Genomic DNA, 25261 nt, shown 5'->3' with positions numbered 1-25261 from the left:
TTTTATCTGCTTTTCCATGCACAATGACAGATAGCACATGAAAGAAATTCCTCATATGAGGTGACTCCAAATGTTCAGCAAGTCCTAGCTCTGGACCTCCATTTCTTCTGAAAGCCAGGCCCCCTCCCATGCTGACTAGATGTATTTGGACTCTGCCTGTGAAGGACTCACATTTTACCTTGAAATCCCTGTAATTTTATGTGTTACCCCAAATGTCTTATTTTTAATAGCTGATTATTTTTTTTAGACTAGCTGTGCAGTCATTTCCATTTGGATAGAATTCAATTACCTAAATTTTGTATATGAATATATATGTCACTCTCAAAAAATGCAGCTTCCCCCTCTTAACATTCAGTTAAATTTGGCTTTAGTTACTTCTGAGTTTAAATTTTTGATAGCTTTGGTGTCCATAGTTTTGGGAAATTAATATATCAGATGGATTATCTCCCTTTTTCTTGGCCTTAGTGTAGAATCCTTTCCTACTAAATACAGAAAATCAGGATTCAGTACTATCCTTATAACTTAGACTATGACAGCTGATTAGAAACATGATTCCTGTCTCCATTTATTCCTCTAAACAAGAAAATCTGCCCAGTTGCCAGAATGGATTTATAGTGATTCATAATGGACTAATCCTTCACACAACCCTACCAATTAACAATATTACACCAGGGATTAATTTGTTTTATGACATTTAGGGCACATGTTGCACTTACCAAGGGTGCATGCAGGTACACATTAACTCCATAATCATTCTTTTATTAGCTCGAAGTCTTTCTCAAAGTGAAAATCCACCAGTACCCATAATCACCTGTGTAGAAAGCCATCATAAAAAATATTCTCTGGGAAGTTGCTGCCTTCAGTATTTTACATAATAGCTGCCCTGGTATTTTATATCATAAAATGTCCTTAGCCATAAAATATTGCCATTTTCAAATACTTCCGTGCGTCAAATCAGAATGTGTGGAGTGTTTCTACAAGACTGCACCCTTAAAGCTTTGATCCTGCAAATGCTTGACTTTGATGACACTTGAATGTGGCTATTACTCATGTTTCTAAGGCTGAGCATATTCATGTCCACCAGATCACTCCTTAGCTCCTGAGCATCTTGAATCAGGAACATTGCCTATAGACAAGGATACCCCTAGGAATAAATTTTCATTGATGTGCTTCCATGCACAGTGTATAAAGAACCAATGATGTATGTATTTCTTTTCATTTAATGAAAATAAATTCACCCTGTGTCCTCAGTGAGACTAGTTAATCACCAGTACATCATAGCTACATGACTCACAAGTCAGCTAAGGCCAGAACTGCCTCCTCAGGCCTCACTTGTGTGTCCCACAGGAAGCACAGCCTTTAACAGCACCTCATGAGGGCCGACTTAGAGGAGGACGATTACAAGTTCAGATCTAAGGGTTTCATATATTTCAGGCAAACTCTGTCCTATTTTTATAGTTTCATGCTGGGGTGGAGCTCAAACAGGGAGGTTTGAATTAAGCTACTGTGGCAGCAGCCAACCCAATGAGTACTTGAAATGAGGGCTTGAAAGGACCAGGGCTGTAAAAAAGTATTAGTCACATATCATTATTAAATAATGTTTCAGAAGAGCATACCTTGAGTTCATTCTTGCTAATTCAGCAAAACAGAAGAATAACTGCAGTTTGTTATTCTTCACATGGGCATTTACCATTTCTGAGCAACAGTAAAACAGGAGAGGATTGGGACTGCAGCATGTGAGCAGCAGAGCGAGAAATATACGGGTTCAGACAATCACAGCATTTTCATTCACACAAGAAATATTTCTGTCTACCCAAAACCACCATTGAAATCAGCAGCCAGGGTCACAAAAATAAAGTTGTGCAACTGTGTTCTTTGTTTAAGAGAGAAGAAGCCACGAACCATAACCTCCGGTATGGCACTGCACATGCACAGGCAGACACAGTCCTGCAATGCCTATTTTTTGGACAATGCCAGCTCTGCACCTGCCTTGCAGCTAGAAAGCAGAACCAGGGGTTTCAAAGACAAATTTTGCATGCACTCGCACACACACACAGAAATATCAGAGGTGTGGCTCAGAAATAATCCTCTGAGCTCATGGGGCACAGCTAATTCATCCCAAGACTCAGTAGCCTGAGAGTCACCCCATCAGCGCTGCCGTGGGGTGGGGGGATGCTGCACTCTTGGGAAGGCCTCATCCCATTCCAAAATCGCTTTCAGCTTCCCTGCGGCTGGAGGCATCCCTGCTGCTGCCCTCCACGCCCATGAGCATCCCCCAGTTCATCCTTCACCCCAGACAGTTCCCCCAGCGCTGCTGGCGCCCTCCAATCAGCAGATATCCATGGCAACAGCTCTCCGGCACCAGGAGGAGACAGCTGAGTTGGATTGGAAATCTCCCTTTTGCTCCTGCCTCCATCACGTGCCACGAATGGGCAGGCGAGCGATTTCCCTGCTCGCCGAGATGGGGAAATGCATTCCTGCCTCCCTTTGTTCCCTTCTCTCCGGCCGGCTGCACGGCGCTCACCGCGGTACCTCGCCTCGCTGCCGATGCTCACTTAAGGAATATGCTGTCGGCTGGCACTTCTCTCACACCTCCCAAAATTAGCGCTCAGCGGGCGAGCCTCGCAAATTGCTGACAAATACAGAGCCTCTGGCCATGCCAAGGCTTTTGTTGCTCTGCCCTCGGAAACCGGGCAGCCGCCGCGTAATAAATACATTCTTGTAACACAAGTAAATTGGGGGAATCAAATAACTGCTATCATTATAAAGGGTTTGTTGAAGCCACAGGCATTCAGGCAAGACAACAGACTGCACATCACTTTGCCTCTCCTTGCCAGTGGATCCCAGGAGCAGATTTGAGCGCCATGGCCCCATGGCTGGGCAGCTGAGCCTTAGGAGGATTTACAGCAAACCTGCGGGCTGCTCAGCAAGCACATGCAGACACAACCCTTCCCACTGACTTCTGTTGATTCGAGGTATCGACAGCCCTGGGCCAAGCCAGGCTGCCAAAAATTTTGGACTCTGTTTGGGGAGTGTTTCCATTCTCATTTGCAGGCTAATATTTTTGGATATCCTGCTAAATCTACCTTGCAGTTTGGCTTTGTGATCCTTGAAGGAAACATTTATTTTTCACTCTGTTACACTTCTTGCCAGATCCTTGGAAAGAAGAGACAAAGGAGTGTGCTGAGGCACAACAACAGCACAATCCTGTCCCACCTCTGCTGCAGCAGAGGCTTATGCTAAATCTCTGTGCTGAGTCCAGGTTATCTCTGAGTCTTGTATTATCCCAAAAGGAGGCTGAGAGACAGGCATCTTACCTTATTTTTATCATGGAGAGACCAGTGCCAAATGTCTCTGGATCTACGTTCACAAGAATCTGCCTTTCCTTTGGCTGATTCTGACTAACCCCTGTACAGCTCTGCAGTCTTACAAAGGTCTTTCAGGATTAGTCACTGAATACAGAGTCTGTTAAAATGCGTTAGAATATAACTGTGAAAAATCTGTGATAAATTTAAGAAAAAAGCTGCAATTCATGACTATTTTAAATATTAAAAATTTGGGTTTTCCCCCAAACCCACAGAAAATTAAGAGAACCTGCAACATGAAGAATCTCTTTATATCCTCTTCTTAAAATCCAAATTCTAATGATAGTAGAGGGTGTGTTAGCTGGTGTGCCTGAATGGTTTGGGGGACAGACATGTTTCAGGTGACTGATTGACCTAACTGGCTAAGATGGCATCAACACGTTCTTCAGCTGCACTGTGAAAACAGCAGCCTACAGCAACATCAGAAACCTGTGTTCTCCCTAGACAGATGCAGTGGATAGGCCACATATGTAGCATATTAATACATAGAGATTATATATACAGGCTCTTTGTCTCATCCTTCTAAAAAGGTTATTAACTGTCTTTCTTACATCTAAGGGGAGAGATTGGCCAGAGCTGTCATATGTTCCTGTCAGATTTTTCATACCAGCACTGCAAATTAGGGCTTTGGGGAGCTAGGAAAAAATAAAGATAGGTGGTACAGAGCCAGGTGGAGAGAAATGTTGAGCGTTGTATTTGCATAGGGTTTAATACAAACGGGATCAGAGTGAATTCATTCCTGTTGCAGAGGGCTGTCTTGAGACCCATGAAATACCCCATTAACCCCTGATGGCCCCACAGCTAAGGTGGAGAAAGATCCTTTGTACAGACAAAATACCCCCATTAAAGAATAGCAGTCCGGCTTGGATGTCCACAGTGTTTCCAACTGACTCCAGAAAGATGCAGTGCAGTGTCAGAAAATACCACCCCACAAAAACCATAAGACACAGCTATCACTAGAACCTGGAAGGGGAGATAAATATATCATAGCAATTTTCTCCAAGGCAGGAACAGCTATTATTGGCCAGGAATACAAGGGCTGTAGAAGTGATGAATTTCTGCAGAAGTCCAGTTACAAGAATCCTCTGCTTTGGTGTGATTGTTCCCTGCATGTGTTTACAAAAACAATACTGTCAGGTCTTATCCTTGCCTGTTGGTTATTTATTTATGATATTATACATGCCATATGTTGTCATAACCCTGGGTATCTCAGAGGCCACCCCAATGTAAAATGCCTTCATGAAAGAGAGGGGCAGAAGGACCACACCTGTTCCAGCCTGTTCCCACACTAGAGTGGGGCATGCAGCGCTGTGGTCAAAAGAAGGAGAAACTGACTGAAAACCTGAGCAAATAGTAAATATCATTAACTGCCTGAGTTTGAAGTTGAAAGCACAGAACTACCATAGGAGAGTTTATTTCCAGCCTCACCCAAGCTTTACTTTCTTTGTTTAAATGATTCAAGGCAGCTGGAGGCAAAACCTCATTATTTCATTACTCCAAAAAGTCCCATGAACACCTCTTGCCCCATACATACACTAGAACACTAATAATAGCACAAATGGAAGGCTCATGCAAAAGACTTCAAGACCCACCCCTTCCCAGTTTAAAAAAAAAAAAAAATCCAAATACATCAGTGCAAACTACAAGTAAGCACTATGAGATTTTTCAGGATTTGAATATTTCTCAAAAATCTACTGTGCCTCAGTGGAAGGCTTTGCTCACTAGGAGAGAGATAACAAGATTTGTTCATGCATCTAGCAAGTTGACTTTAACTGCTTTATTCACATTGTTTTGAAGATATTCAAGTTTTCTTAAAAAAAAACAACTTTCTCTACCCAGAACTAGGCTACTTCTGTTTGATTATTCAGCAAAGTCACCATAATTCTTCTTTATGATGCCAGTCTTTCACCATCTAAATAATTGACATGTCACAAATTCAACATCATAACTTTACAGTGAGATGAATCAAGAGGAAACAGTCAGTGGGGTTAAAAATACTTGGTGAAGCAAGCCTTTGAAAGCAGCTCCTAAATGCCTTTGAAAGTAGCCACAGAGGCTTGACAGAAAAAGGTAAAACCACCTGAAAGGTAAGCAGATGTAGGCAATGACACAAGTCAAAGTGGCCCCCAGTGTGAAAACTCTCCTACACAAGACAAATGAGAGCATTTGGGTCACAGAACAGTCACGTCTGTGTGAAGGGTGGAACATATGGAAATTTTTGCTGTTAATTAGGGTGTGCCTATGGCAAGGCAACTGCAGTTGGACTTGCTTCAATTCAGAAATGTTCAGCTCAGCATAATGGTCTGGTTGGAATTCAGAAAAGAAAACCAAAGGTTTTGGTTTTGGGGTTTTTTTTTTGTGGGTTTTGTTTTGTTTTGGTTTTTTGTTGTGTTTTTTTTGTTGGTGGTGGTTTTATTTGTGGTTTTTTTGTTTTGTATTTTTTTTTTTTTTTAACAAATGCCAGAACAGACTATGTAGAAATCAGGAGGAATAACAGTACAAGGAATGGAAGACTGCCCAGAGTCTGAGCCCGGAAGGTGAGGTCCCAGGTGAGACATCCTGTTTTGGGATGCCAGCTAGGACAGAGGTCCCATACCTTTCCATTCTGCTTAGGGTCAGTTTCTGCCCTTCACAAAGTGAGGATAGTGATGTTTAATGGCCTCTGTAAAGTTCACTGATTTGGGATGAAGGGGATCTGGACTTTGTTCTTGTCACTTCCATCACTGGTTGAGTGATGCTGGACCAGCTTCCTTGCTCTGCCCCGGGTTCCTCAGCTTAATCAGGGCTAACAATACCAACCTCCTCTATAAAGAGCTTTCCAGTCCACAAAAATCTGGATGTTATTATGATGATTGGCAATCACATCATGGGAGTGGGATTAATTTTTTCAAATTCAGATGTTTAAAATATTTTAACTCCTTCCTAACACCCCCAAGATAATTCTACAGTCACTTTAGAAATTAACATTCTTTTTGGTGTTTGTACACAATATTTATGAGACTTGATCCAATCACCAAACATAAATGCAGTCCAGAATATGGGCTACATTTAGACTCACCTTTTGAAGGAGCTGTTGAATACCCAGGAATTGAAATCTTAATCAGTGAAGAGAAATACAAAGAAATGTATCAAATATCCAGTTTTCCAGGCTTATTTTCATTACCAATTACTTAGTAATAAAGAGAAGTCTTACTTGTGGGTCCTAAATAAATCAATGCCATCCATATAACTGTTAAGGTGATGGTTGTTTCTCCAGTGAAATGGGATTTTTTTGTCACTCTTCTCTTCTTTGAGCTGAACTTCAACAAAAATTCAAATTCAGGACTAATGGTGACGTAGAGTTCTTTGGATATCCAAAGACATGGACTCTGGATAAGGTCTGGTGTGAACTACAGCATTGTGTCCTCACTGGGGCTCATATAAGTATGAGCTAGTGTTTCAGATGACCATCCTTGTCACAGCACCCATGATGTGTCTTATGGGCCTGACACAGCGTGACATGCTGATGCTTGGGAGAAAACCTTGAGTTTATTTAATGTAGTCCCTCAATGCTAATAAAGAACTTAGGAACTGATACAGGATTTTAAATAAGCCTTTAAAATGATACTCTCTCACCCGGGCATGAATAGGTCTAAATTAGCATTTTGAATGAGATAAATTGCTGTAGGTCCAAGCAGGTAATCAATCACACTTTATCTAGGCCTTTCCAGGGGTAGGGAGGGTGAATGAAACTGCAGTAATGAAAAGAAGAAAGACACAATACACCAGCCATGCTCCATGCCCGTTCCAGAATAAAGACAAGGAGATTTTAGAGAGTCTCTGCTACAGGCAGCTGTCCCTTTTTGTGAGTAAGCTTTATGGAAAAAGAAAAGCCCATGCATTTCATTTCTTTTGCACAGTCTGAGAAATGGAGCAAGCAAGACCAGCCAGTTGTGTTCCAGACACTATTCTTATGGTCCGTTTCCCCTCAACATTTTCTGCTACCCATTTTCGGTTTCAACAGCACGCACTCACTACTTCATTAGTCAGCCTCTGCTGCCCTATACATAGACCTGCTGATTACATCAGCTTCACTGAGGTTCAAGAGCAACTCAAATGTGAAAGAGAGCCCTCATTTAGTTCAACAGTAATCTTGTAAATGCTGCACAAAGGTACCTCCAATTTCCCGAAGGACACATTGACCCACAGACACTGGGGAACACCATGATTTTCCATCATTGCTTCAGGGGTTGAGAACTTGTAAAGGGTTCTTTTGGTTGTTTTTATTGTGTTGGTTTGTTGGGCTTTTTTTCTTTAAAGACTAAACTATGGAAATCTACATCACATGAGATGTTCCAAATATAGCCCGTACTGATGAGAAGAGATATATTTATCTCCCTTTGTACTTTTCTGAGACCACCACAGATACAAAGAGTAGAGGTTATTAAGTCTGATGTCCCATCTGTATTAGCCTTTCAATACTGCAACTGAATACAGAGAGTTGAATTTATTGACCAGGCTTACATCACTGAACACAGGTATCCAGAAAAAGATACCTTCAGTGAAGAGACAGGTTTGAGTAAAAACATATTTTGATTTTTCTTCAATTAAGAACTTAAAAAAAAAAAAAAAAACTGAAAATATACAGCAGCAACGAGATGTTTTCCACAGTGTATATATTTGCAGTCCAGTGTGTCAGAAAGTTGTGAAATTATTCATGGGCTTTTTCTCTGAGATAAGTCAGCAGAGAAAGATAATATCTCCTCTTAGCTACTTTCTTCTAGGCTTGAGATAGCCTCTGATGATGACTGGCTTACTCATATGGCTAGAAAGATCAAAAGTTGGATGTTTTATTCAGATAACCATCCGGTTTTTTTGGCTTATTTGAAATACACAGATAATAGCTGAAAATGTCCCAAAATATACACAAAATGCCTCAATAATTTCAAGAGTCATTCTTGTCATATGTGGGATGACTGTCTACAGTGAGATAACATTATTCCTTATTTATGTTCATTGCTACCCTTAGAGAGGACTCACTTTATTTATTTATTTGTTTCCACAGAAATTTGATGATGGTCATTCACTCTTGACTGTTTTCACCTCTGTTTTTCCACACAGTACATGAAGGACAGCAGTCTTTCCAGAGCTGCTTCTGTTGCAATCACAGTTGTTATGCTGCAAGTAAAAAAATTTCATATTTTTTGCTACTGTTCCCTTCAGGGTAGGTCATGTTTGAAGCAGTAGTTAGGATTCTATTTCACTGACAGCCATGTACAAGAAGAATATAGTTTATTAGGAAACACTACGTTTAGTTGTTCAGTCAAGGAGTACAAAACTCTGCACCTAAGCCATGTGCAGCTCTGCTGAATCTGAAAATGCAAACTCTTTACCTTCTAGTATGGCTAATAACAGAATTTGTCTTTCCTTGGCCAAATTCTGGAGGGATTTCTTTAAAAACCTAGACATGACCACTTAATTGACTTAAGCCAGAGGGAAAATTACTTATTAAATAAAATGGATTTTGATTTAATCATGTTTCAGAACTGACTTTGATGGTCTGGAAAATCCAGGAGGCAGTGTAAACACCTGCATCCTGAGGCCAGTGAGAGCAGTAGCTATACCACCCCTTAAACTGTTCTCCTTGAACAGTTTTGCAGCTAGAGTAAAACAAGGTAGCATTTATAAAACTTCAGCTGGTCTTCTACTTTGAGGCTTAAAGACAATTCTTGGCTCTTCTGTGGCAAGAATCCCTAACCCAAGTTAATTCAGAGGATGGATGAAGAAATACAGATGAGTTGTCTGAAAATGCAGTTCAGTATCTATTGTTGTCACTATCTGCATGTAGTATACGTGTGGCAGACACTACAAGAGGTTCCAACATATTATTCAAACAGCCCCCATATTTCCTACTGAGAAACAGGCAGCTGTGGTAAAGGGATGCTTGGACAAGCACGCTATACTGGACAGAATTCGAGGCTAAAGGACCTCCCCCAGTCACACAGGAATCACCCTACAGAAGCTTTGTTTTTAAGTGAGATACACCACAGCTGTAAACAGAGGGCCTGGATAGTAGGTGTGATCCACAAATGACAGCTCTGACCATCTCTTTTCCTTTCCCACACCAGACCAAACAACATTTGAAGGCAGCCTTGCAGTAACTCATGGCAGACTTCACCTCACTCTGCCATTTGGAGCTTGTTGCCATTCTACCTCCACAGGCTGCCCACATGTCTGGTCTCTCTCCCAGGCTCACAGATATTTATCTCTGGGCTATAAAAGCAGCTGCAAATTGCTTGGATATGCAGTGCAGGTGGCAAATCCTTGATCCATGCCAGGGCTGAAGGGCTTCTGTTGTGAAGATGTTTTAGACCTTACCTAGATTCATAGACACAGAAACGGTTCTACAGCTTGCAGGATATAATCAAACCTGCTGCCTGCAAAATGCAAACTTTGGAACCATGGCAGAGATCTCAACAGAGTGATCAGAATAGGAAAATGTGAAAGTGTATGTATGATGGAGGATGAAAATGGCTGCAGGCAGCTGCCCATCACATACCACAGGAGTACACAGTGTGCTGGGCAATGGGGACAGAGGCACAGGGGGTTATTCTGCTCTCACCTTGTCTTCTAGACAATCCCTCTTAGATGGTTACATCCCAGTTCCTGGGTTTCCCCAAAACAACTGGAAAAACCAAGGATCACGACTTAGCATATAAAGTAAAATGTACTACTTTTCTGAGAAGAAAAACATCTCATCAGAGACACCTTTCCCCATATAAAAGAACTGCCACATCAGAAGTGCCATACATCTACCCAATTGAAAGGCAAGACTGAGAAGCCCTGCCAGGTTCCCTTGCCTAAGGAAGAAAAAGTCTCCTCTGCCCCAAAACAGGGGCCAGTGCTGATAATCTCTAACTAATAGGTCAGAACAGAAAGACATGCTTGCACACTGGTTGTTTTACCAGAATAATTTATCTTGCTCAGCTAATTCCTGAGCAATAGCAACAATATTCACTGCTTACTGAGAGACTAAGTCTGTCAAGGCAGTAATTTCGCCCATGAAATATGTAAGCAGTTGCAGGAGCAGAGATGGGAATAGTTGTTTTTTACATATCAGAAATATTTTTGCTTTGCTATAGTGACAAAACTTCAAAGCAGAGTTAAAATGTCAGGTGTGACTCAGTTTACACATCCATATGTGTCAAAGGTCCACTACAGTACCTGTTTGAAATGAGCTGCCTCCTGCCCCAAAGGACTGTGTTCCCTGTGCCAGAGGATGGAGTCAGTACCACAGTCACCTTATTTCCCCCTCTTTCACTTTTATCAGCTCATAAATTCTAAACACACGAGAACACATTGTCTTCTTAGAAGGCTTCAAAAACAAGGGGGAAAGATGTGTTTTCCCAGGGCTAGGTGGCTCAAAGGATTATACAGCTATAAAGATCTACTCACAAGGGGATTCATATGGGAAGGCACATAGGATATGATGGTGGGAATAAAAAAAATCAAGGCAGCTCACAAGACTAAGAAAAAAGAAAGAAAACATTCAAAAATGTAAAAATCCCCTAACCTGGTGCATTTCAGGATCCTTACTAGTAACTGCTGAAGCTGTGAGAAGACAAAGATTATTGAGCTGAAATATTGGTAGTAGTTCTTTCACAACGGAATGAAAGGTCACAATGACGTCTTCTCTCCAAGATGTAGTTTCCTAATTTTCTCCCCAGTACCAGGAATGAATTCACTGAGAAAGCTGTGCCCTTGTGGAAGGCATAAAATCTTCTGCTTAATATTTACATCTTTACTGAGTGGTAATATGGAAAACAGTTCAGGGAGTGTAGAAGCAGGCAGCTTGGGGAATACTCCGGCTTGGTCTGAGGCTCTGCAGAGGCAGACAGCCATCTACTGCCAACAAATGAAATAGAAAGCAACCCCACAGAGAGCTGCATTTACAGAAAACCCTGCCTCACAGGAAACAGCTTTGCTTGGCACATCAGGCTATCTGTGCTAGCCAGCATCAGGACAAACCTGTCTCAGGAAATGTAATATTTTCTTCTCCCTCTGACATGTTCATGCTGCATCTAGGGGAAAAATATCAGGAGCAGATGATGGAATGGAAGCCTTTGTTGTACAGATATGCTGCAGGTTTTTGGATTCCATTTGTGGAAAATCCCTTCTCCCCCTCTCTCCACCCACCTCAACATGCACAGTCAGATTCACAATGAATCCTCACAGACTGAAGCGCTCTGAGCTCTGACAAGGGAGGGCAGTGAGTGGAGGCCAGCAGTGCAAATTGGAGCGCTGGGAGCACACCGCAGGTAGCTGAGTATCAGATTATTCAGGCACCACAGACTACAGCTTCCACCTGGAAGGCAGAGAAACAAAAGCCTCCCTTTGTGTCCCAGGGTTTTGCAGGAATTAAACACAGCTCCTCTTTGTGGTAGACCCAGACTCTCACAAGGAACAGGGAACAGCCAGTAAGCTCCCAGGCTGTCCTCAGGGAATGGACTATTTTGAGCCTGCTTGCAAACATCTCCCTGCGTATGTGCAGTATTTTCACGGAAGAATAATTTAATCTTCATTGCCATCATTAATTTTTGACAGAGAGCACCATATGACATCCTGTTTACAGCCCACTAAATCTCCATTATGAAGCCATGCTTACAGAAAGAAGAACAATCTGAAGAGCGGTGTTAACTTTTATGATTATATTCCAGTCCTGAAATACAGAAACATGACTGAAGTTACACACACACACAGACAAAAAAGAAAAAAAAAAAAAAAGAAAAAAGAAAAATAATTAAAAAATTGATTTTGTTACGTTATTGTCAGGATCCAGAGGAAAAGCTTCTTGTTTAAATAGCCTGTACTAATACAACAGATACCTTTAAAAAGACCTGCATAACATACTGGCATCATCCTTATGCAATATTTACTCTGCTGTTTCCAGCTGTGTTGAACAGCACAGATAAATTCTGCTATTCAGAGAAATTCTATGACAGCAGCAGAGATTTAACCCTGGTGAGCAGGATTTTGTTAATACTTCTTGTACTTACATCCTTTTATTTTGAAATCTAAGAGTTTTGGTGAGAACTGCCCTCCCATTTTCCCTGGGGAAACCACTCAGAACTAAAACCACCATCAGCAAGGAAAACTGAGGAGAGCCAAGAGCTCCAGAAAGCTTCTGACACAGAGGCATCACAACCACCAAGGTTCTGAGAGGGTTTGTAAAACCAGGAGCAGTTCAGCAGCTACAACACAGCATGGCACAATTGCACCAGTTCAACAACAGGGAAATCCCATAGTTTAGGCCTCGATTTACCCAACTAAGTTAGGCACACACAATTAATTTAACACTTCTTCAAAAATCAGTGAAACAAGAGAGGTCCCTCCAGGGAGTAACTCTAGTCGTAGACTAAACTACTTGAAAGATAGGATAAAGCCAGGATTATCCACTGGAGTTCTCCCAATCTTCCCCTCCTGCAGTGAGTGCATAGAAATACTCAAATAAGTGCCTAAAGAGTGTAGGGTAAATGTGGACAATAACTGTCCTCTAACCCACTTCCTCTGAGATGAGACTTTCTCTTTGCAGCAGTTTGAAGGACATCCAAGACACAGCCAAGATTTCTAGTCCTACCTAACTACTTCAGGTGAGACTATTCTCTTTCACTATCTACTTTAATAAGTATATATTCTATTAAGTACTTTATGAAGCATTTAAATATATATTTAATAAAGTACTTGCATTTCAATCCTGCTCCTAGCAGCAATCATTCTTCACATACACCCAGCCTCCTTTAGATTTAAGAAAGTTGAGTCATGGCTTAATACTCCAAAATGATTCCCATTAACATTAGCTCCCAGTCATCAGTTTCTAGGGAAAACCTCAGTAGCAGTATTGAAGTGCCAGCTCATAACTATGCAGGACAAACCCTGGGTTGTGTGGGTAGCTCCAGTCAGTGGGAGTCCCTGGGAAGAATTTTTCTGGAAAACAAGGTGATAAAAATTAGACACTGCAGCCAACAGCCCTGTGGTTAATTCAATCTTCATAGATTAACCAAAATTTTCTCTAAAATTTTATTATTGTGTGTATTGTACAAATTTACACAAAGCCTGGGTTTTGGATTCATTAGTCTTTGCAGTCTTCAGAAACCTAGAAGCAAGTACATGTAACTCTCTTTGTTAGAGGAATGCATAAAATTCTGAGGATTTTTTGTTTGTTTGTTTTTGTTTTATTTTTTTATTTATTTTTTTTTAGCATTATTTTTCTATTTGGGGATAGAAACAAAATTAACAACTGTTTTGACTGTTTCCTATCAAGTTCTCTCACAGTCAAGGGTTTTACAAAAAGAGCAGGAGAAGTTTTTATCACCATGATCAAGTACTCCATTAGTGCCAGACTACTGACGGCTACCAGATATGACCATACTTTTTTTTTTTTTTTTTCCCCCCTCTATTTATTTATTTTTATTAGTAGTACAGCCTGTTGAACTCCACACTCCAGTGAGGGCACTGCACAGCCTTCATCTGGGAAACACTGATGTCCTGTTTGACACCTCTTCCACAGCCCACATGTGTGCTCCCTCAATTCTGGTTTTTGCCTCCCCCATCCATTTTCTTAAAGAAATGTTGTTTTCCTCTCTCAAAGCTTAATGTTCCCAGCTGCCTCCTGACTATTTCCCATATTGGTGATAAGTGCCCTTCCCAAGACTTCTCCCTAAGCCCTCAGTACCTACGCTCCTTTTCCCTAGTGCCACATTCCTGCTTCACAGCCTAATCTCAGCCATCATCAAAAGGCTGCAAAGAGCTGATGAAAGAGCAGAGGAAAGTTGAGGAGTGTTCCTCAACCTCTGAAGAGCCCACTTTGCTGCCCACACTCCTCTGTGGAGCTCTCTCTGCTGCTCCACCACCATCCACACCCATCCCTTCACTTCAGGTTTCAGGGCTGCAGCACAAGAAGAATGGGCTAGGAGGCAGACAGGGAGGGCATATCGACATGGTCTTGTTTTCTCTGAAGTTTGCATCACATCTCAATTGTCTGGGTCCTCTCTGTTTCAGCCTGATGCCCTTTTCCTCTATCCCTCCCTGCCACAGCCATGGAGAACCTTTCCCTCTGTGAGCTACCTGGCTTCCCTCTGTCTTTCCCTCTAGCATGCAGAGCACAGGGAAAATAAAACTTTTAGTGCAGGCTGTGGTCAGGACACAATTGAGTGAAACAGTTACTTTTACTGACATTTCTTTATTCCCACGGCTATTAGGGGAAAAATTGAATAAGGGGATAGGATTGGTGATCACATCAGCTCTGTACTGTGGTTAAAGGGCTGCGAACCCTGCTGAGAAACTGGTGATCTTCTTTTTCTTCCCATCTATATCTAATGCATGTATATCTAATTGCTCTGACATTTACCTAGGGAAGATCACATGTAGGATTTGGAAGAGAGAATAGGTTTCAATGAATGTAACAATCAGATTATGTAAATGAGAAGAGTGCTTAAATAGTTAGGTAGTAGACTTTGCAGAAAGCTCAGCATCCCAAACCTTTTCAAGCTCAGTTAATCCTACATAGTATAATGGCCATGACTCTGTGTGGCTTTTCATGTGAAGGCAAAGGAAGTAATAAAAGCTTCTGTAAAAGGATGCTACTGTCAGTACACAGGTTTTATTTTCCCTGCAAAATCAAAGAAATATGCTACACATCCTTGATTCCTCTGTAATGAAATTATATTTATCATTTATGTGCACAGACTAATGTATATTCTGACATTAAAGAAAAAATAACAGTTCAACAATCAGACCATAAAGGTGCTGTTACATTTGGAGGGTTATAAAAAAGCTAATGCCAAGGAGTTTGTGTGCTCTGACTGCCTGACTTTTGGATTGCCTGGAATTTGGATTTTTCTGAAAACAAGAGTTCCTCTTCACCTGCAGGTCAGAGGCCAAGCCAAAGAGATGCAGGGATTTTGTGCACTGGATCTTTGTTCAAAAGCTCACCTCTTCCTTTTCATGACTTCAGAAGTTTTAAGCGAACTTCCCAAACTTGCTCTTTGAGAAGAGGAAAACATTTTACCCACTTCAGCGTTAAAGTGACCTTGTATTTGTGGCAAAACTTAATGTGTGACTTGTTTCCTGTAGGAAAAGAAACCCTGTTTGTGAGGAGTGGTGATTGCAGGTGCCATCAGTATGCTTTAGAGCTAGAAAGGATTTTGTTGGTAGGTGCTTTCTCCTCCCTACATTGTTACTGGGAAAGAGCAGTAAACATTGTACTTTGAAATGTTTACAGCTTGGAGAGGGTTGCTGGCAGAGCTCTCTAGAGATATCCCAACCTGATTTGTGACTCCAGACCTTATGGGGACAGGCACCTCAAGCAGGCAAAGAAAAGTGGCGTGTGTTTCTCCTCACCTGCCTAATGCAATCCCAGCCCTCTCCTGCAGTTTATGTTCCCTCCTTCTCTTCTGTTTCTCCTTTTCCTTCCCTGCCTCTGGGCCATTACACTTTTAGTTGTGTTTGCTGCTGTGCACACACTACGGATGGTGATAGAACACATATTTATAACGGATATATAGAACCAGGCCTTAAACTCCAGCATGCTCTATCTACTTGAGGCAGCAGCAGGAGCAAATCCTTCTCCTTCACCTTTCCCTGCAGCCCCAGGCAGCAGCAAATCCTCCTTCACCTTTCACTCCAGCTCCAGGCAAAGTTTTATTGCTATTCATTTTCCTATTGCACACAGGATGGACTACAGTTTATTTCTGTGTTCAGAGGTTTACACTGAGACTCTCTTCTGACTCAGACTCCCCTGAGATGAGGGGAAAGAAAAGGAAGAAAATAAAAATAATAATAAACCCCCCTGAAACTACTAGCTTGGATGACACTGCAGTTGAAGAACAGCAGTTTTGGCATGTGTGGAGAGACACTGACAGCATCACACTTCCCTCTTCTCCTTTTCCTGCCCTCCCCATCACGGTGACTAGAGATCCCAGGTTCGGAATCTGGGAGCAAGAATGGGCTGGAGAGTCCTATCAGGATGGAAGCTCACACGGGGGAGGGAGCACTTTCAAAGGAGCAGAGGATCTGCTGCAGCCTAGATAGCCTGAGGGTTCATGTTTTGTTTAACAGCATGTTCATTATAATCTCCCTCAAAGCATGCCATAAATGGGGGATGGGAGGGGGGGAGGGTCGGTAATTGAGATCCTTTGAGGGTTCAGTCCTGCTCATTATTTGAATCTTTTAAGTATAAGAATAAACAAAGAGTCGGTGGAAGCTGTCATTGTGATGTTTCCACTGCTGGAACTTTTTCCAAGATGCATTTTTGACCAGAAATCATGCTTCTTGTTTCCTAAACAATTGTGCTAACCATTAGGCTATTATGTAGAGGGTGTGAAAAGAGGTGCTGCACCTATACTTTTCTTGCTGGTATTTGCAGTGGATGGGAGAGAAGGAAGGAGTAAATATTTTAGGATTCATCATAGCCAGAATAAGATGGACATCAAAATTAGATTGAAAAGATTTACTCTTTGGAGGTGTCTCTACAAAATCAGTGTTGACCCAAAAAGCTTGATGAAGGTTAAATCAAATCATCCCACCTCTACAGGCACTTACAATACAGTTGTACATCTGCCTAAAATGATCATAATTGCCCTGGGCTGATGCTGCTCTTCATATCTCTTTGATTTAATGGTAAATTTTTGGGACAGTGCACATCTTTTGCCATCTTACAAGATTTATGTTGTAGCATCTCTCTAGGCTATTGTATATCACAAATAAATATAGTTTCCTAAATGAAGGGTCCTTCTCCTAGCAGCTTTGCACCATTTGAGTGCTTTGGCTCTCTAAGATGCTATGATAATTTCAGGTGGTGCTAGGAAAAATATATACTTTTTGTGAGGGGTAAGTAAAACAAATGTCAAGAAGCCAGAATTCCTCAAAAACTGAGACAGTATCATGAGCTTGGTATAAATAAGCTGCTATAAAAGGAGAAGTGTTTGTCACATCTACTTTATGATTTCCTACCTTAATTTCATTTCTTTCTGCCCTCCCACACACAACCACTTTACACATCTCCAGCCCCCTCAGCTGAAGTTTCCTCCAGGGCTGTTTAACTGCATCAGGCCATCTTCCACTGAGAGACAGTTAAAAATATAAATAAATAAATTAATACTTTTTAAAAAAATAATAAAAAATTCCCAATACCTTCATGTACTAGGGGTGTTACCAAGATCCAAATATTGGATCTTTTAATGACTAGACAGCTGTGGCCAGAAACATCCTCTGGCATCGCTTGTGCACAATTTCTGCAGCAGCATGCCAACTAACCCCAAGGAACAGCCAGACAAGGCTCTCTACCTTTTCACAAAAGATGGAAAGCAGTGTTACTGTCCATTGAGCTGATGGAAATAATTTTTTTAGGAAAACACAAGAGCTTAGATGTTATGTTTCTCCAGCAGGCTGAGGTTGGTGAAAAGGTCACCCACAATCCAAGGAAATGCTCAGAAGCGTCACCCTTTGTGAAGAATGCAAACAGGACTACAGTGGCTACACATGTGGGGGCCAGCTGGCCAAAAAGGAAAAAAGATCCTGTCCTCCTGCCAAGGATATAAAGTACTAAAAGCAGTTATGCCACTGTGAGCAGTTTAGTGGCTTGTCATTCCTCATTTCCCTTCCCATTTAGAGTAGGAAGGACATAGGTTTTATTTTGTCTAGGGCAAAACATGATAAAATTATGTTCTTCCAGAAGAATTGCTACTTTTCCTCCTTCCACAACAGGAAATACCAAAAGTCAGTGCAAAAATACCCATTTCAACCTATCAAAGCCCACTGAAATTTTCAGGATCACTGCAACAGAAGAGAACACAAAGGTCACAAATTTTGGTCAGGATAACGGCTTGACAATGCATTCAGCCTCAATAGCTGTGACTGCTCAGCAGGCAAAGGGCTGCAGGGAGTCGCTGCTCCTAGAACAGTGTAACCCCATCCCTGCTACCAGGACCCCAGGCTATGCAATATGGAGGCATATTGGTCATTGAATTTTTAAGATACTCTCTCCCTCTCCAAAGGCTTAAGTACTGCTGAAGTTAACGTTGTTCCTAATTATATCTTAAATTAAAATGTGACATCAAAAAATTACTCTATAGATTCTCCCTCATCTATATTTACCCAGGCATAATAGCAGCTGCCTACACGATTTTTGTCTTGCTAATGCACAGCAATAATCATAGAACCACCCACAGCCCATCTATTTTGGTAGAGTGCAGAAATAGACATTAAACCTATAAATGTCAGAACATGCCTTCGTTTCAGATGTTAGTATTATTTAAATTAGCACTTGAATGATGTTTCCACAACGTGATAGCTTTTCAAATGATGGTATATTGCACATGAAGTGTACTGGCCCTGCTTTAAGCACCTTCAGCCCATTAGGCCCATCTATAATTTGGTGCTTTTAGAAAAGCAAACACATTGTAGAAGAGCCGTGGTCTTTTTTGCTTATGCTCAGAGGTGCCCAGGGAATTGCTGATGCCATAATTACCTGAGTATGGTTTGAACATGGGGCTCTGGTCGGGAGGTAAACATGACTTGTGCTGTCCAGATGCATTTGGTACCAGCTGTGTCTGGGTGGTTGGAACATCACATTATCTGAATATGTCCTCACATTTCAGAGCGAGCACAGTGCTCACCATGAAAGTAATGCCTTTGGAGGGAAAATGCGTTAACTGGAAAATGGAAGCAGCAAATCACGTTTTCTCTGTTGGTCTACGGAAATTAGGGGCAAATCCTCCACCTTCCTTTTGACCACTAAAAACCAGTAAGATTAATTAAAAGACAACCAGGGATAAGAACAGATTATTCGAGATTTAGTGGACATGAGGAAGCTTATTGCAAGGAAGCCTTGCTTTAAAGACAAAAACAGAGTAAGTATGAAATCAGATGGCAGCTGGACAAGATCAACTTGATGCTGCTTTCAAGAAACACAAATTCTGCTCAAACAGAACAGTGCAAAAGGAGACACCTGGGATCAGATTGCTGGGAACAATATATGCCTGTTTTAGGGTGAAGTGCTTCCATAATTGTCTTACACAAGAGCAAAGATGAAACACTATCAGACATCCATTTCTGAGAAGGTCCTGTATGTCATTTAGTAAGTCCTCTCATTATAATAAAGTCTTTGACCACAAACATCGCATCTTATTACAAACAGCGTGCAAATAGAGCATCATGCTTCATCAGGCTTCATGCAGACAGGAGACAATGTTGATACTCCTCTCTAAAGTAAGAGCCACAGCAACCACCAAACCACCACACACACGAGCTGCTTGTACAAAACCAACAGTGACACCTCGTGGGCAATACTCAAGCACAAATCTAATAGCTACGATTTCTTCCGGAACATCAACTTTAGGAGATTGAGCATTGAAAGGAAAATGAAGGCATATGCTCTTTCACAGCACTGGGAAAAAAATAAAAAATAAAAAAAGAATCCCCCTTTACTGAGTGCTGCAGAGGACAATGCAGACAGCCCAGCAGCTCCACACAGAACTAGTCTTGTATCTTGCAGGAGCAGGAGCAGTGCCAATGGAGTCCCGACTGGCACTGGGGACCTGCCCACAGCAGCGGTTTGCATTAGAATTAGCTGTGCACTCCAAAGGACATCTCCTCATCCCTGCTTTCTCTGGTTTGGTTTGCATTCTGGTGCTGTCCCAGCACATCACACTAAAGTGGAAGACAACATTTGGGAGCACAAACTGCATGGGACAAAAGGGCTCGCAGTGCACAGGCCGGGCTTGGCGCACCTGCAGCAAGGAGCCGACCACGCAGCACTGAGGTGATGGCCACCCTGCCCAGAGCCTCCCACTGATGGGCTCTGGGTGTCCAGCAAGCCAGGCTCTGCATGGTGTAACTGTGGCTGCTTCTGGGCTCCAGCTAGCCTGGATCTGCACCTCACGTTGTCCCCCAGGGTAGCTCCAGTCCCCATGTCTGCTGCTGGTATCAAACTAGGAGGAGCTGTGGGCTTCCTCAAGGGTACAGGGACATCTGGATTGACTACAGAGCTGGGCAATCACCAACAGTGTGAAATTTAATAAGAGCAACTGCTGTATTCTCTACCTAGGATGGGGCAATTCTGGTCATATGTACAAACTGAGGGATGAGGGGCTGCAGAGAAGTCCAGCAGAAAGTGATCTAGGGGTTTGAGTTGATGGCAAGTTAAAGCTGAGCCAGCAGCAGCCATGACAGCAAAAGGACCAACCACGCTCTGGCATGCATCAGGCGCAGAATACTTTTCCCCATATTAAGTTCCAGCAAGAAATGATGTATGGCACTTGTGTCATCCCTCAGCACAAGCTCTCATTAAAAATAAAACCTATGTAATAAAACCTTCTTACTTTCCTTTATCAGAGTGAGAACTTGAGTAAGCAGCAATTTGAGCACAGAAACAGTCTGGAAAAGCTCCAGGAGAAGTTTTCTTAATGGTAAGACTACAAACAACAATTCCCAAATCTCTCGTTAAAAGTGGCTGCTGAGCAAGAGTTCTCAAGAGAGCAGTTGAGGACTGGAAGACTTTAACTTTTCAACTCAAAGGAAACGATAACAGAACATTTTGGTAAAAGAGCACTGCCAGCTCCTTCCTCTGGCCCACAGTTAAAGTCAACATTAAAGTAAAACCAAACAGAACAAGTGCCAATCTGTCCAGATTCTACTGCACTGCAAGCCAGTCAGCACAGAACCCATCAGCTGCTCAAGGCACACAGTAATCTCTGCTTCACTGCCCAGCTTTTTACTGTCACTGCAGTGTTCAACACACTTTCAGAGTGAGCTAACATGTTAAACTTTAGGCATATAAACTCTCTCTTGCCCATGGGAGCAAGGATATAGCTAAAGACTGGATACATCTTTTTTGAAAAGAGCCTTAAATTTTGTTTTTTCTAGTCACTAAAAAGACTGAGGAAGGAAAAGCCAATGTTAAATGCATTCAAGAGCTAATGCTGACAATAAAAGATGAAGCACAGAAATACAGAGTCAGTTACAATTCTTCTGAAAGATGGTGCAGCCTGGCATAAATCTTGACATGTTACAGCCTGCACATGCCTGTCAACACCCATCTGTGACTACAAAGACTGACTGGATAATCGCTATTAACACTGCCTGAGGTTATTCACCTCAGCACAGAAAAGGCTATTCACACTAATACCTATGTGGTTTCAGGTTTAGATTAAATGTCCAGATGCAGACCCTCTGGATCACAGTAGTAATATCAAATTCTTGGATAAACTGTTGAAGTTCTTTTGTATGCTACAAATTGTTCATCTTTCTTGTAGTGATACTGAGCAAAGAAGTGTTGTGTTGAAGAGGGCACAATCAAACCACTTAAGATTAACTAGATTTGTGATTTCAAATAAGGCTGACTTTCTGTCAAATCTAATGTTTTTATTAGACAAAAGTGAAAAAATGCAACTTTCAGGCACCTTAAATAAACATTCCTCTTTTACAGAGAAAAATACTCTACTTTGTAGAGAAAAAACCCCAACAAACAACTTTCTAGCGAGGTTTTTCATCCATAAAAGAAGCAAACACCAGAGTCTCCTACATTAGCCCTTCTAATCAGACTGACTTATTTCAGCTCTATTCTTGCCAAGCAGTACTCTTCACTTACCAGCCGAGTAAGAGGGACAGCTAGGACATATGTCTTCCCAGACTTTGAAAAAAGCCCTCTACCAGCAGAAAGCAGTCTAAGTCACCTGTTTCTGAAAACAGCAGATACTTTATACTTTTGCCTCAAGAGTTAGTTCTCTGGAAGTTGAGAGCAAAAGCTGAGAGCTCTGCTGTGCTTAGCTCAGAGAGAACAATAGCTTTGTTCTGAAAACCTTTTTTTCCCATCAGAAAAACGAGATAGAAAAGCAATTTTTCTTATCCCAGGAAATGCCCCTTCTCCCAAGCAATTATCCTTGCAGCTCTGCCTCTGGCCCACTGCACCTTAAGACCTCCCTCCTCACTGCAGCACAAGTGCAGCTGCACAGAACAACTGTAAAGCTGTCTATACATTACAGGTGGACACAAACACACATGCAGTTCAGTCTTCTAGATAATCTTGCTAGTTATTCACCTGAAGATGGTCTGGAGGATACCTGCTTGAGTGCAGACTTCAAGCTGCACAGCCTAGGGACACCCAGTTATGAGGCACTCTTGGATTCAGCATACAAACATTCTCAGAAGTCTCCTGATGCCATGAGGCACTTACCCCACTGTGGTTTTACTTCTGTAGTTTATTCCCATGCATTGTTGCACTCTCCTCCCCCTTCAAAGAGAGATACACAAAGTTCATCAAATTACTATTCTCAACATGCATACATACTAACTGAACTGCTACAGAACAAAAATACCTTTAAAAAATATCCTTTTCAGTTAACAACAATGTAAGATTATTCTCCCTGAGAAGAATATCTATCCTTGTACTGTGTCTTTTTACAAATCCTGCAGGTTTTCTTCCCCACAACTAGAAACTAAAGCCAGATCCTTTTCATATTTCATGTGAACAGTACTACGGAAAATGAGATTGGTACTTGAAGTGTAGAAAAATGAAACTAGCCAGAGGCTATGGGAAATGCAGCAAAGACATTTATTGGAATTTCTCCAGGCAATACATGAAAAAATTTTGAAGTGAAACCGAGGATAAAGCCGATTCAGTGCATCTTTAAAAAAAAAAGATGTATCTGAATAATCTTGGTTCTTTGTAATAGAGGCTGCTGCAGTTCCTGGGATTGGTTTTTTATGTACACATCAGCTAAAACTCTGAACAAAACTGCAAAGAACTGCTTTTTCACTTGGCATTTCCCCATCTAGTACAATACAACATTCTTGAAATATCTAGACAGATTCCACATAACTTTATACACAGTGTTAAGACCTTTCATCCCAAAGGTAAAAAGAGAGGCTGTTAAGTAAATCAGTATCTTTAATCAAATAAAACATCACGGAAGTAAAAAAACAACAACAAAAACCCAGGAGAGCCAAACCCCTGAGCTCCACAGCAGGGTGCAGCAAATAAGCGTTGTTGTTCCTCACTTTTATGGTAACATAAAGCATAATATTTAGAAAGCAGTGCTATTCAGTCCTTGCTTTCTAAATTGGACAATCTTATGCGAAAAGACACTGCTGTATTTGGCACTTTGCTTAATTGGTTTTCTTACTAAAAAGGATAAGTGTTTCCTGAAATACAGTATAAATGGAAAGAGATAACATGAGCCACTGTGACACGCAATTAAGGGTTCAGACATGCACTCCAAAATACTCATCTATTACACATTTGTCTAAGCCTTCTTAAAAATTCCACTCAAAAACACTTTCAAATCTATATGCAACTTTTTATACCTCTATAAACATAATTTATCCCTTGAAATGATCAGAGTTTATCCCACCTTCTGTCCAGAACACACAAATTCATGACTTCTTGTTTTAAAAATAAGAGATACCACGAAGCAGTATTAAAACAGGAATAGCCTGGAAAGTGTTATTAAAACTGTGCCTGTGCTTCAAGATCCCCTTTGAAATGTATAGCCACTGTATATGTGAAAACTGAAAGGTACATAGTGTCTGAGACTTGCTTGGTCCTCTCTTGTGCACTCACACTTAACTTCCTGCAACCTACCTCAATTTTCTTCTCAAACCAAATTTAAAACAGCTTTCTGCATCCCATTACAATTAGACAAGGCTTCTTGCAGCATTTCTTTGGTTAAATGAGAACCCCTGACACACCTAACTCTTATAACAGGCAAGTCTCCAGTGGAAAATTAACATCAGGTTAAATCCCATCCCACTGTTGCGCTTCCTTCCTCTTCTCATCACCATCAACCCCAGGACAGGTGGAAGCAAAGAGGCCAGGAAGGAAGTGGCAGTCACTGCTAACTCCTGCTTTGTGAGTGCGTGCAGACACCTATTCCTCAGGTCTGCGTTATGGAGGCTGAGCTATGATGCGATGCTTTTTTGTTTCCAATTCCAACATGCATGTGGAATTACACTGCTGACTGGTACAGCCCAGGCAGAGGATGGCACTACAGCTCTTTCTGTGCAAACCATGTCATGACACTTTTTCTGCTTATTGGTCTGTGCTCATACAGTCAGTAGAATTAAAAGAGAGGCACGCATGAGTTCACTCAGATTTTCCACAGAAGATGTGAAACATGCTGCTCTTTGGAGGGAAAATTACATTCTCCTTTTTTTTTCTTCAAGTATTATTCAACATATTCAATATACATATATATATAAAGACACACTATCCTCATTTCACTACAAGACAAGCACATCCAGAGTGAATTTGCAGATCGCCATTATCTTTGCCTACTCCAATTTCTCCTTTCCTTTAGGTCAACTCTAAATATACATCTACTCATCATAATTACATGTGAGAATCCTTTATTTCCCCCTTGTGATTTATTTACATAATCATAAAAAAATTAATAGCCTGAATTTGCATACTGACACTTGAAGGCTCATCTGTAGCTATGAGTGTCCCAGCACTATTTTTGGGTAATACCATTGCCTATTGCTAAGTAGCTATGGAAAGCAGCATACTCATTTTTTCATTCCCTTTTTTGTTTTTGAAGAAATGCTGCCTAGAAAACCCTGGTTTATGGCTTACTCCATATTTTATTATTTGGGTTGTAGTTTACTTCCTTCAGGAGCAGTTCACAGTCAGACAACACTTCTGCTGGCAAATACTTCACTATCTGCTCAAGAGTCTTTTGATACGTTATCTTCTCCTGTTCCAGGGACTGAATTACAGCCTTCATTTTGTTCTCTCGTGTCAAAACAGTCTCCAGGCTGGCTTCCAGACTCTGAATTTTAGCATGAGCAACCTGTAAACAATAACATTATAATAAATTGGTATTGTATCTGTTAAGGAAAGAATTACATAGCTACTTCTAAAA

General features: G+C 41.4%; 1 protein-coding gene across 3 annotated transcripts in view; it reads right to left on the bottom strand.

Annotated features, from left to right (window-relative positions):
- Window positions 1-22934: 22934 nt before the first annotated feature.
- Window positions 22935-25261, bottom strand: part of TBC1D4 (TBC1 domain family member 4) — a 95081-nt gene continuing 92754 nt past the window's right edge. For all 3 annotated transcript variants that reach the window (XM_014251135.2, XM_014251141.2, XM_088051146.1), the window contains one exon: window positions 22935-25189. In XM_014251135.2, coding sequence (XP_014106610.2) covers window positions 24962-25189 — 228 coding nt within the window. In that variant the 3' untranslated portion in view covers window positions 22935-24961. The remainder of the gene's footprint in view (window positions 25190-25261) is intronic.

The sequence above is a fragment of the Pseudopodoces humilis genome, chromosome 2 (genome assembly GCF_049639895.1).
Source record: "Pseudopodoces humilis isolate 2021_Gansu_Grassland_sample_001 chromosome 2, ASM4963989v1, whole genome shotgun sequence".
Taxonomy (NCBI): domain Eukaryota; kingdom Metazoa; phylum Chordata; class Aves; order Passeriformes; family Paridae; genus Pseudopodoces; species Pseudopodoces humilis.
Note: the sequence above shows the minus strand (reverse complement) of the source record. Positions and strands in the feature narration are given on the sequence as shown.